At 37.4% G+C, this 13,065-nt stretch overlaps 1 protein-coding gene across 1 annotated transcript in view; it reads left to right on the top strand.

Annotated features, from left to right (window-relative positions):
- Positions 1-13,065, top strand: part of LOC150078287 (uncharacterized) — a 910,840-nt gene that overhangs the window by 581,004 nt on the left and 316,771 nt on the right. Inside the window, 2 exon segments of the mRNA XM_090384522.1 lie at positions 3,221-3,337; positions 10,327-10,485. Of these exon segments, the coding sequence (XP_090240648.1) occupies positions 3,221-3,337; positions 10,327-10,485 (276 nt within the window).

The raw sequence follows: 13,065 nt of genomic DNA, 5'->3' as shown, positions 1-13,065 counted from the left end.
TTTGGCGGGAATATTGTAGTGTAACTAGTAGCACAGAAGAATAGTAGAATTTTAATTGTAATAAATAAGTATTTTGAAGGTTTTAATCACTTTTTGGGCATATATCTTTTGTATTTAGTTGGGGATATAACTCATTTAACATTATGATCGTTATGATATAGCGTATATCTCGAACTTAGTAGCTAAGGTATAATGTAAAACTATGTAGTGAAATACATATTACTGCATTAGCTTAGTATAGTATTGTATAGTCAAGTATAGTATAGTAAATTAATCAATTAAATTTATTAACCTTATTAATTTTCATTGTTAATTAATTACATTGAATTTAAACAGAAATCATGCAACATCTCAGAGCAGCAAAGTAACATGCACAAAGTAGCAGGAGTGCTGTGGCTCGGGGACAACTGGAGGGGGCGATTCTCCAAGTCATCACAGCCTAAAAAAATGTGCAACTTGTGAAATGTGTGCAACTCTTTCCGGAATAGGACATCTAGCCAAAGAGGATGTCTGTGTGTGCTAGGTGCACAGAGTGTCAAGAAATTAAGTGCCAACTCAGCATTCTGATGAGCATCTATGAGAATTTCAAGAGTAGGGTAGATGCCCTCGAAGGAATTGAAGTGGGGGCACATCAAACTCTTAGCTGCCCAACTCAACAAGAGAGTTCACTCTTGTGCATCAGTCAACACAGCAGCAACCTACAGGGCAGAATGCTCTGGTCCCACAGTAACTAGTTATTGTCGGTGACTCTGTTGTCAGGGAGACAGGAAATATATTGTGCAAAAAGGATAGGTGGAATAGGACCAGGGTATGTCTGCCTGGGCCAAAAGTTGACACTAATGACATTAAGAGTAGGGGATCTGCAGACTTGCTTAACAAATACAGGTCAATGTTGAAAAAAAGTTGTGTTAGGGTTAAATTTGAAGGTGTATGCAGTTCTGCCCAGACACTTATAGGAGAGAGTATATTATGAGAGCCTTGTCAATCAGTTTGGCCCTGGAGAGATTGTGCAAGGCTCATGGGGTAGAATTTTTCCCAGCATGGTCTGTGCTTGTTAACAGGAGAGATGGTTTCTACAGGGATGGGATACACTTCAACAAGAATATTTGTTGATTCTATCAAGGCAGTGTTAGGCGGGTTGAAAAACTGCTAGCTTGGAGGGGGGATTCACAGACTAACAGTGGCCACAAGCAGAGATGAAAGGGATTCTTGCACTGCTTCTATTGGTTTGAGCAGCAGCCTGGAAAGCTAGGTACTGGATTTCAAGGACTGCTGGAAGTCATCATGGAATAAGTAAATACATGAGTTGTGTTAGGGTAACTAAGAGTAAGAACAGGTGCATGTATACTTGCATGTACACCAATGCTAGGAGTATAGTAAATAAATTTGATGAATTTGAGGTGCTGGTAAAGACATTAAAGGCTGATGTTGTTGGGATATCAGAGACATGGTTTCACATAGAAATAATAATAAATCCTTTATACCTTTAGGCATTTAGCCAAGAAATATCTTTTAAAATAATGTTTTTATTCACAAGAAGGGAGAATGAGCTGTATATTGTCGTTCTTCTTTTTCTTGGTGATTCCCTTCTACTTCTCTCTCTCTTTCTCTCAGGGTAACACAGAAATTTTTTTTTTGGCTGGTGAAGCATAAGCCTCAGGCTTCCTTGCACCATATGGCTAATAATAATAATATCTTATTTGTGATTAAATTTGTATTTGTATTATATAAATGTATCTCATTAGATTTATTTCTACTGGAGTTTCTTATCATTTAGATAATAACATGCAAGTTGGCACATTTTAATAGTTTATTCTATAATGTGTTAACTTGGCACATTATGGCCCAAGCTGCCCATTTTCTATAAAAAAATCAAACCAGCTGACCAGCCAAAATCATTTACTTTTTTTTTCTTTTCTTGTGCCTTTGAATAATTTCTTTCATTTTTCAATATGTTAAACTGAAATATTTCTTCTATCTGTATACAGGGTGTATCGTAAATAGTGGTCCAGAGTAAAGGAGTCGGTACACTGTGTTCTTAGGTATGACGTACAGGAATTTCAGTTACTTTTAGTCAAGATTCTCGGAAAAAAATAAATTTCATTTTTTTTTTAAATTTCTGTGTCTTGCATCACTAATTTGCCTATAATTTCAACAAATATCAATATTTTTTAATTCTGTTTTTTTATTATTACTCCTGAATAGGTGCACTATCGTAAACAAATACATTCGACTAATTTAAAGTCAAAGGTTTTTAAAGAAATTCATTTTTTTCCTATTTCGATACTCATCTCCAAAAAGTCATGTGACTTTAGGTGCATATTGTCTAAAAAAAATGTACTACACTGTCAGTGCCCATTAATTTAAAAAAATCATTATTAAATCAAGATTCTAAAATGGTACAACATTAATTGCTAACAGTTCAGAAAAAAAAGTTATTGGCATTTAAAACAAAAAGCAGCTTAATTGCCTAAGATATTTTGGATTCAAACTTTTTTATTTTAAGTTCTTTGATTGGGTTTTTTGAAATAAAACATTCTTTTCAAATTAACTATTTATTTCAACTAAACGAAATGCTCAAAATGGCCACCATTAGCGGTGATGCATGCTCTGCATCGCCGAATAAAAGATCGTTTGAGTCTGCGAGCAAATCCGTTTGCATTAATTTCTTCAGCCGCTGTTTGAATCCTTTGACGCAATTGTTCGACAGAAGTGATTTCCTCTTTGTAGACCTTTTCTTTCAGACACCCCCAGTAGAAAAAATCTAGGGGGTTGAGATCCGGAGAACGTGGTAGCCATAAAATTGGGCCTAACCGCCCAATCCATCTTTGTGGAAAAGTTTGATTTAAATGTTCTCATACAATAACAGCGAAGTGAGCGGGACAGCCATCATTCTGCAGCCACATTGTGTCTCGTATTTCTTGGTCGACATCTCTCAATAACTCAGGGAGGTCGTTTCGCAAAAAATTTAATCTTTGCGAATCTTGACTAAAAGTAACTGAAATTCCTGTACGTGATACCTAAGAACACAGTGTACCGACTCCTTTACTCTGGACCACTATTTACGATACACCCTGTATATATATTTATTTAATGGTTAATGATTAAAATAAGAAGTTGTTCTTTATTGTACTTTACTTCAACACATGAACTAAATGCTTTAAATTACATTTTCAGCTTAATTATATTCTAAATTTAAGTTTTTCTACCATTCTTTCAGAATGTTGTTGAAGCCATAAATAGAAATGCTTTTGCAACATCACCATATCCAGTAATCCTTTCTTTAGAGAATCACTGTTCCCTACAACAACAGGCAAAAATGGCACATATTTTTCAGGTAATATGTAATATATATGGTAATATCATTTACGTATAGCATGTTTTTTATTGTTGTTGAATTCAGGTTATACTGATAAAAATGAATGTTTTAAAAACTCTGGCTTTATTTTATAGTATTAATTTTCTGAATTTTTTTTTTACAGGAATACTGATATACTAGCATAATTGAATCCTTTGTGAAATAATAATAGTAATAGTAATCGCCATATAGTGCAGGTAAGCTACAAGCTTTTGCTGCACTGGAAAAACTAAGTAGATAAGAAAACACAAATTATATGCTTCCTTCCTCATATAGATAAGTATTCAGTAGACATTTGAATTTATCCAAACTGTCAGCCTCAACTACCTGTGAGGGCAACTTGTTCCAGCTGGTGAAAATGACTTGCTGGTGAAAAGAAAACTTTCTGCAATCTCTAATCTAAACCTCAAGCCCAGTAGTTTGAATTTATGAACCCTAGAATCTGTTCTAAACAATTCTGGAATTGTTTAGAACAGTGAAAATGCCTTCATTCATTTTACTGATCCCTCTCAAATACTTATAAACCTCAATCAGGTCACTTCTGAGGTGTCTGGTTGCCAAGCTCTATAGCCCACATAATTGGAGTCTTTCCTCATACAATTGCCCTTCTGCCGATCTGACCATTTGAGTTGCCTGTCTTTGGACCCTTTCAAGAATCTCAATGTCTTTTTTGCAATGAGGCCTCCATACTTGAATACAGTCTTACATTTGTTTTATACAGTGGGATTATGACCTCCATATATCTACAGGATAATGTTCGATAAATCATTGATAGGACACCATGGGCTTTCCTGGCTGCCTGTTTACAATGTTCAGAAAACTTCATATCTGTCTATATTGTAACTCCCAGATCCATTTCCTCCTCCTCCACTATTTTAAATTCAACCCCCCCCCCAACCAAGTGTATAATTTATTTGTTTATTGGTATTCCTCAAGTGTAAGACCTTGCATTTAGTAGCATTAAAACATAGCTGCCACTGCTCTGACCATCTTTGAAGTCTGTTCAAGTCATTCTGAAGGAGTATTGCTTGGGACTGATCATTACCCACTCTGCGATTCTTTACATCATCCACAAAGCTTGAAATCACGCCTTGTATCCCTGTGTTGATGTCATTTATGACAATGAGAAACATTAGTGGTCCAAGATCCGACCCTTTAGTGACCCCACCGACGTTTCACCAATCTGAAGAATATCCATTATTCACAACCCTCTGCCTTCTGCACTGCAGCCACTCAGCAATCCATCTTTGAATATTACCAGTACTCCCAACCTGTTCAGGCTTACACAGCAACCTCTCAGGATGGATCAAGTCAAATGCCTTATTAAAATCCAAATAAGCTATGTCGTAATTATTCAGTAAATCCAGATCATAAGTAACTGTTGAATCATCTTGTTTTCTTCTTGTTGTTCAACTTGTTTTGAATCATCAATATGTTTTCCTACCAGATTTCCCCAGTATAATACAAACTTCTGTTGTGATTCTTTCTTGAAAACTAGTAAAACCTGCTGCTTCAGACACTGCTACAATTGGTACTTTGCAAAACATTTCACTACACAAGAAACATATCATGAAGAGTGCACCGTAACTAAGGAATGAGCGCCCTCTCTCACATTGCACAGTTACTTAATTAGAATTTTGTAAATATAGTAATGGAAGAGTGCTTTGCTAGTCAACCCCCCCTTTTTTATTTTGAAAAGTTATAATTATACAGCATCAGCCAAAAATAAAATAAAATAAAATTCCCATTTCACCCATCCATTAGCTCCAAAACTTTGTCTAGTTCTTCCTTGAATATATTTAAGCTATCAACTTCCAGTGAGATGTAAGTTTGTTTCAGCAATCAACCACCTGCTGATTAAAGGCAAATTTGCTGATTAAAGGCAAATTTCCACACATATATTTTACAATGTCTTTCTTCAGTTTGAATTTATGCAACCTCACATGTGAAATCTGAGCAAGAGGAAGAGTCCCATCAGTATTGAGCTTGCTCAAACCATTCAAGGCTTCATCATACACCTCAATCAGATCACTTGCAGGTGCCTAGTTTCCAGATGCTGCAATTTGCAGAACTTACACCTTTCTTGGTAAGAGCAATGCTTTGCTTCCCTCACCAAACTCTGCCTTCTCTGTACTTGTTCCAGCAGCTTTACATCCTTTCTAAAATAAGGCCTCCAGATCTGTATGCAGTACTCAAGGAGTTGCCTGACCATGGACCTTATACAGAGGGATAATCACAACACTATCCCTGCTAGCAAAATTCCTGTATATCATTGAGAAGACCCAATGAGCTGCTCTGGCAGCCTATCTGCACTGTTCAGAAAACTTCATATCTGACTGCACAATTACCACGAGGTCTTTTTCATTCTCCAGTACCCTGAGTGTAGTGCACAGTTGGTATGTTAGTTTGGGATTACTACTACACATCTGCTGTACTTTGGATTTGTCAATGTTAAACTTTAGTTGCCACCTCTTAACCCACCTGCCCAGCTTTACTAGATCCTGTTGCAGAAACGTACTGTAGTAGTAGTAGTAGTAGTAGTAGTAGTAGTAGCAGTGGCATTTGATGCAAGAAAGCAAGTGTATGAGCTTATGCAGCATCAGCCAAAAAAAAAAAATCACACCCTCCAAATGCCTGTCCAGTTCCTCCTCCTTAAATTTATTCAACCTATTAACTTCCACAACAACAGATGGAAGTTTGTTCCAGCAATTAACCACCCGCTGGCTAAAGGCAAATTTCCGCACATCTAATCTACATCTGTCTTTTCTTAATTTGAATTTATGCCCCCTTAGGTTCGTAATGTGAACAAGTGGAAGGATCCCATCAGAATTCAGCGTGCTCAACCCATTCAAGGCCTTATACAACTCTACCAACCTTTGTATCATCTGCAAATTTTAACATTAAGCCTGTTATATCTTCATCAGTATCATTGATACATATAGAAAAAAACAATGGGCCCAACACCAAACCCTTGGGGACACCACCAATAACATTAGTCCATAAAGAGCGGTATCCATTGATTACCACTCTGTCTTCTCCCACTCAACCATCTCTGTATCCATAGCAGCAACTTGCCCTTAAATCCATAGTGCCCCAAATTGTACAGTAGTCTTCCATGGGCAACACTATCAAAAACTTTACTCAAATCGAAGTATATGATATCAAAATTATTATTTTTTGCATCCAGTTCTATTGTGATCACATCATAATATCCAATCAAATTGGTCAGCCAAGACCATAACAAACCCATATTGTTCTGAATTATAACTGCAGTCTTTTGTAAATGATCCAGCAATGCTTCTTTAACCCGTGACTCCATTATTTTGCCTGAAACAGAAGTTAAAATAACAAGTCTGTAATTGTTAGTGTCTTTGTTAGCATCAGCATTAGCAAAGGCACATGATGCAAGAAAGCAAGTTTATATAGAATCAGACAAAAAAATACACACACACCAGTCTCATTTCACCCATCCACTCACTTCAAATGTTTGTCTAGTTCTCAATTTGAATCTAATTAAGCTTTCAACTTCTACTACAGATGGAGGTTTGTTCCAGCAATCACACACCTGCTGGCTAAAGGCAAACTTCCACACATCTACCCTACAACTGTCTTTCCTCAATTTGAATTTATGCCCTCTCAGGCAATTATTCTGAGCAGGAGGAAGAATCCCATCAGCATTGAGCATGCTCAACCCATTCAAGGCTTTATACACCTCAATCAGATCAGATGCCTAGTCTCCAGACACTGTAATTTGAAAAACTTAAGCCTTTCTTCGTAAGAGCAACCCTCCGTTCCATTCACTAATCTTGTTGCCCTTCTCTGCACTCATTCCAGCAGCTCTACATCCTTCTAATGCATTAAGGGATTATGCCTCAAGCTGCAAAAGAGTTAGACTATGTATATATTAGTGCACTTGCATCATTTATACAAAGCCAATTATAGATTAGCAAATTTGCAATAGCAGCATCGTTTAAGTTACATGTCATATTATGAATACCTTCACGACGAGTTGCCATGACATTGCACTACTTCGAATAAGTAACGCTTAACCCGAAGGAGAAGACTGTTGTTACTTATTCTCAGTGGATACCACCACCACCCAGACGACACCGTTTTAGGGCTATTTGGCCCTTCTTCAGTAGGTGGGTAGGTACCCAAGTGATGTAATGATGACAAAACAGTTGTGAAGTATATTTCCACAATATGAGAGATGCCTGATGGTGTATGATATAAGTTAGTCTTCTTCTTCTTCTTCTTCGGGTGAAGCGTTACTTATTCGAAGTAGTGAGATGTCATGGCAACTCATCAACTCAGCTTGAGGCATAATCCCTTAATGCATTAGAGTCCTAACTTATCACGTTCACCTCTGCCAGCGGCTACTGTTAATCTATTAGTCCGTGTATCCTCCCAAGCTAGCAGTTTTCCGACCCACCTAACTCTGCCTCGATAGCATCAGCAAATATTCTTGCACCCTTTCTGTTTGAGTGTATCCCATCCCTGTAGAAGCAATCTCTCCTGTTAACAAGCACAGACCAAGCTGAGAAAAATTCTACCCCTTGAGCCTTGCACAATCTCTCCAGGGCCGAATTGATCAACAAGGCTCTCATCATATACTCCATCCTATCATGTCTCGGCAGAATTGCAATCACTTTCAAATTCAACCCTAACTTATGGCTTTTTTCAACATTGACCTTTACCTGTTGATCCCCTTTGTGAATTGGAGATACATTTAGACATCTTCTGTCCATGAGGATCTCTCCTGAGTCCAGGAATGCTGTCATAATTATGACTAAGGGTTTGCTTACTTCCTTTTTTGCCTCCTTTAATATAACTGGATAAGTCCCATCTACCCCAGGTTCCTTTCTTGTTTAACTGAACAGTTTCTCCTCCACTTTTCTCTCAGTTATTACAAAGTAATTTAACTCCCTGTTAGTTTGATAAGCTTCTGGCCTCCATTTCCTTACAGAATTCCCCATGAATATTGATATGAATATAAACTCATTCAGTTTATAAGCTACCTGAACAGGATTATCAACAGTTGAACCACCAATATCAAGTGTTTCAATCTGATTCATCCTCTTCCTTCTATTCTTTACATAAGTAAAGAAGTCTGTGCTGTTTATCTTTGCATCCTTTGCCAAAGATTCCTCGTAATCTGCTTTTGCTTGCCTAACCTCCTTTGTGACTGATTACAGGCTAGCTATATCTGCCATATGCTTCTGTGTCGCCTGATAATTTATATGCATCCCATGCTTTTTTTATTCTCTGCCACGAGTCTCAACAGTTCATGTGACATCCAGTTAAGGCTAAACGTTGAACAGGATTTCTTAGTTGGCATGAAATGTCTAGTGGCTTCCAAGATTAATTCCTTGAATGCTTCTCATTTAGAATTTGCTGTTGGTAACATCGTCAGTTGATTCCACTGTATAGAAATTAACACCAGGGGCTCACATCTGGTGAGTATGGGCTTGGCACACCCAGGGTCCCTCTCTCTCTCTCTCTCTCTCTCTCTCTCTCTCTCTCTCTCTCTCTCTCTCTCTCTCTCTCTCTCACAGGGTACTCAAATTTTATTTTTGGCTGGTGCAGCATAAGCCTTGGGCTTCCTTGCCATATGGCTAGTAATAATAAAAATAATAATAATTTAATAACTGTCTGAGACCAATGCAGTCAGAAGCAACTACCCCTTTGCTTTACCCCTGATGTTAGTTACATCTTTGAATGAATCCTATATCAGTACACTATTATAAGACATTCTGATTTACTGGCCCACTCTATTTCTCTGTACAATTGTTTGTGTATTCATCAGAGTCACTTAGCCTATAATACACTCCTACTCTTGATTTTGCTCCCAATACTTATGTCATACCAAACTGACTCAGTATTGCACTGTCCACCTGTGTCAACTGGATGCACTTCCTTAGATTTTGTGTGTTTCTTAATTGACAGCATATCACTTCCTATCCTGTCTATCCTTTCTGTACACATTGTACTTTCCAAATTACAATTCTTCATTCCTTATATCTGTGTCACACCACTCCTCTGATATCTCAACAATATCCACATTTGATGTCTTGACCAGCACTTCAAATTCATCAAATTTATTTACTATAGTCCTAGCATTGGCATATATGCAAGTATACCTCCACCTGTTCCTGTGCTTTGTAGCTTAGAGCAACCCATGTATTTACTTTTTCCATGATGACTCCCAGCAGTCCTTGAAATCCCAAGCACCTTTCTTTCCAGGCTGCTGCTCATTCCAATAGAACAGTGCAAGAAGTGTATTATTTATAATGATGTAAAATTCCACTTTCTTTGCATGATTTTTTAAAATAATGCAAAGAAATTTTAAATAATGCAAAGAAATAATGGCTTGCACAGTCAAAGGCACAATGCATATCAGCATTTTGAGTATACGAAGTTATTGCTAACCAGTAAGCTAAACGCATTTTTTATACTTACGTTATATCTTGTTGAAAGGGTTAGTTTTTAAAATTCCATCTGAACTGGAAATTTTGGAAACTTATTATTAAAGAAACACCCAACTGAATTTATTCATTCATGAAACAAATAATAGAACAGTAAACTGTGTATTTATGGGTGGTATATATTTCTATAAGTGTAACCTGTAAAGTGGGTAGACTGGAATTTATCACTGTATATTAACTTTAGAATATCAGTTTCTGTCTTATCATTCCTTTTAGATATAAGAAAATAATGAAACCCCAGAATAAAAAATAAAACGAAATCTGATAGTATGCCAATTTTATTGTTTAAAAAAAGAAAGTCCAGTTCCATTCTCTTGAATTAAGGAAATTATAAAACTTATGCCTTAATTTTGATTAATGTACTATTACTGTGGCCTAAAATTAACTTGGCTGTCATTTGTACATTGATATGAATACAGTTTTCTCTTTTCCTCATCTTCAGAGTACATTTAAGAAAACTTTTGCATTAATTGGTACTTTCAGGCTGTATTTGGAGAAAAGTTGGTAACTAGATTTCTCTTTGACTCTGACTTTGTTGATGACCCCCAGCTTCCTTCTCCAAACCAACTAAAATTTCGCATACTCATCAAGAACAAAAAGTTGAAATCAACAGTGACTCCTGCTTTACCACAGAAATCTAGAGTAAGATATAAAGCAACTATTCTTTAACTGTTATTTGTACTGTTTTTTTAAATGTTTGTATTTCCTTATTGCCTTACTTTTTAAAAGAGTAACTTTTACTCTTTCTTTATATCATAAACAACTTAGCAAAAAAATAAATAAATAAATAATTTTCTCACTTCGTATATTCTTGTTATATTGTTTGTCAGTCATAGTATAGGAAATGAATATTAATGAGAATGAAAATGCATTTCTATTTTGTTAAAAAAATTATTTATTTATTTATTTATTTATATACAAAATATATTTAATGTGAGAAGCACCCAAACCAAGCAGTAGAATTGTCAAAATTGTGGAACATTATTCCGGAATTTAGCATTAGCATTAGCATTAGTAGAGGCATATGATGCAAGAAAGCAAGCTTATTCAGCATCAGCCAAAAAAAAAAACACACACCACTCCCATTTCACCCCTCCGTTCGTTCGAAATACCTGTCCAGTTGAGCTTTAAATTTGTTTAGGCTATCAACTTCAACAATAAGTGATGGAAGTCGGTTCCACCAACCAACCACCCGCTGGCCAAAGGCAAATTTCCGCACATCTATCCGACATCCGTCCTTCCTCAATTTGAATTTATGCCCTCTGAGGTGATTATTCTGAGCAAGATGAAGAATCCCATTGGCATTGAGCATGCTCAAACCATTCAAAGCCTTATACACCTCTATCAGATCACCTCGCCGGTGCCTTGTCTCCAGACTCTGTAATTTGCAAAACTTAAGCCTTCCATCGTAAGAGCAACCCTTTGTTCCATTCACTAATCTTGTTGCCCTTCTCTGTACCCGTTCCAGCAGCTCTACATCATTCTTGAAATGAGGCCTCCAGACCTGTATACAGTACTCAAGATGTGGCCTAACCATTGCCTTATACAAGGGAATAATCACCTCCTTATCCCTGCTAGAAAAATTCCTGTATATCATTGACAAGACACCATGAGCTACTCTTGCAGCTCGTCTGCACTGCTCAGAGAACTTCATATCTGCCTGCACAATTACCCCCAGGTCCTTTTCATTCTCCACCACTGTCAGTGTAGTACCGCAGAGTTGATACGTTGCTCTGGGGTTACTGTTTCCCATATGTAGTACTTTACATTTGTCAATGTTAAACTTCATTTGCCACCTCTCAGCCCATCTGTTCAACCTTTCCAGATCCTGTTGCAGCAGCATAGCGTCAGTAGTGTCCTTAACAACTCTGCCAACCTTTGTATCATCTGCAAACTTGGACATTAAACTTGATATCCCATCATCAATATCATTCATAAACACCGAAAACAACAACGGACCCAACACTGAACCCTGAGGAACTCCACTAATAACATTAGTCCACGTTGAGCAGTGTCCATTGATTACCACTCTCTGTCTTCTGCCACTCAACCATCCCCTTATCCATAGCAGCAATTTGCCTCCAATGCCACACTGCTCCAATTTGTGCAGCAGTCTTCCATGTGCAACAGTATCAAAAGCCTTTCTAAGATCCAAATATATAATATCAAAGTTATTCCCTGCATCCAGTTCTTTTGTGACTACATCATAGTATCCAATCAAATTGGTCAGGCAAGACCTGCCCTTAACAAAACCATGCTGCGTCTGAGCTATAACTGAATTCTTGTCTAGATGATCCTGCAGTGCTTCTTTAACCAGTGCCTCCATTAATTTACCTGGAACAGAAGTTAAACTAACAGGTCTATAATTACTTGTGTCAGCCTTTGATCCTCCTTTGTCAATTGGGGTTACATTTGCACATCTCCAGTCTATGGGTACCTCCCCTGAGTCCAAAGAAGCTCTCATAATTATGGCTAGGGGTTTGCTTACTTCCTTTGCTGCCTCCTTTAATATAACTGGATAGATCCCATCCACCCCAGGTGCCTTTTTTATGTTTATCCTCAACAATCTCTCCTCCACTTTCCTCTCAGTTATTACAAAATCATCCAGCTCACTGCCAATGTTTACTTTACCTACATCATTCTCCTTCCTGAATAACTCCTCATGCGTGAATGTAGATGCAAAATACTCGTTTACATTGTTAGCCACCTGAGCAGGATCCTCAACTGTTGACCAATCTGATTCATCCCTTTCCTTCTTGAGTTTAAATATGTAAAGAACTCTTTTCTGTTTTTCTTTGCATCCTTTGCCAAGGATTTTTCGTAGTCTGCCTTTGCCTGCCTAATCTCCTTTGTGACTTGGTTACTGACCAACTTATATCTATCATAGGCTTCCATGTCACCCATTAATTTGTATGTATCCCATGCATTTTTCTTCTCTGCCACATGTCTCATTAGTTCATCTGACAACCATTTAGGCCTAAACCTTGAACAATATTTCTTAGTTGGTATGTAAAGCCTGGTAGCCTCCAAAATTAGTTCCTTGAATGCTTCCCATTTTGAGTTTGCTGTTGGTAACATCATCAGTTGGTCCCACTGTATAGAATTTAAATACTGTCTCAGAGCATCATAGTCGCCTTTACGAAAACAAAAACCCTTCCCTTTACCTCTGATGGTAGTTACCTCCTTGAGTAAATCCCACATCAACACACTGTCATCACTGCC

The sequence above is a fragment of the Mastigoproctus giganteus genome, chromosome 11, assembly GCF_048544385.1.
Source record: "Mastigoproctus giganteus isolate SK-2022 chromosome 11, ASM4854438v1, whole genome shotgun sequence".
Lineage (NCBI taxonomy): Eukaryota > Metazoa > Arthropoda > Arachnida > Uropygi > Thelyphonidae > Mastigoproctus > Mastigoproctus giganteus.
The sequence above is the reverse complement of the archived record's forward strand: the minus strand, read 5'-3'. Positions and strand labels throughout refer to the sequence as shown.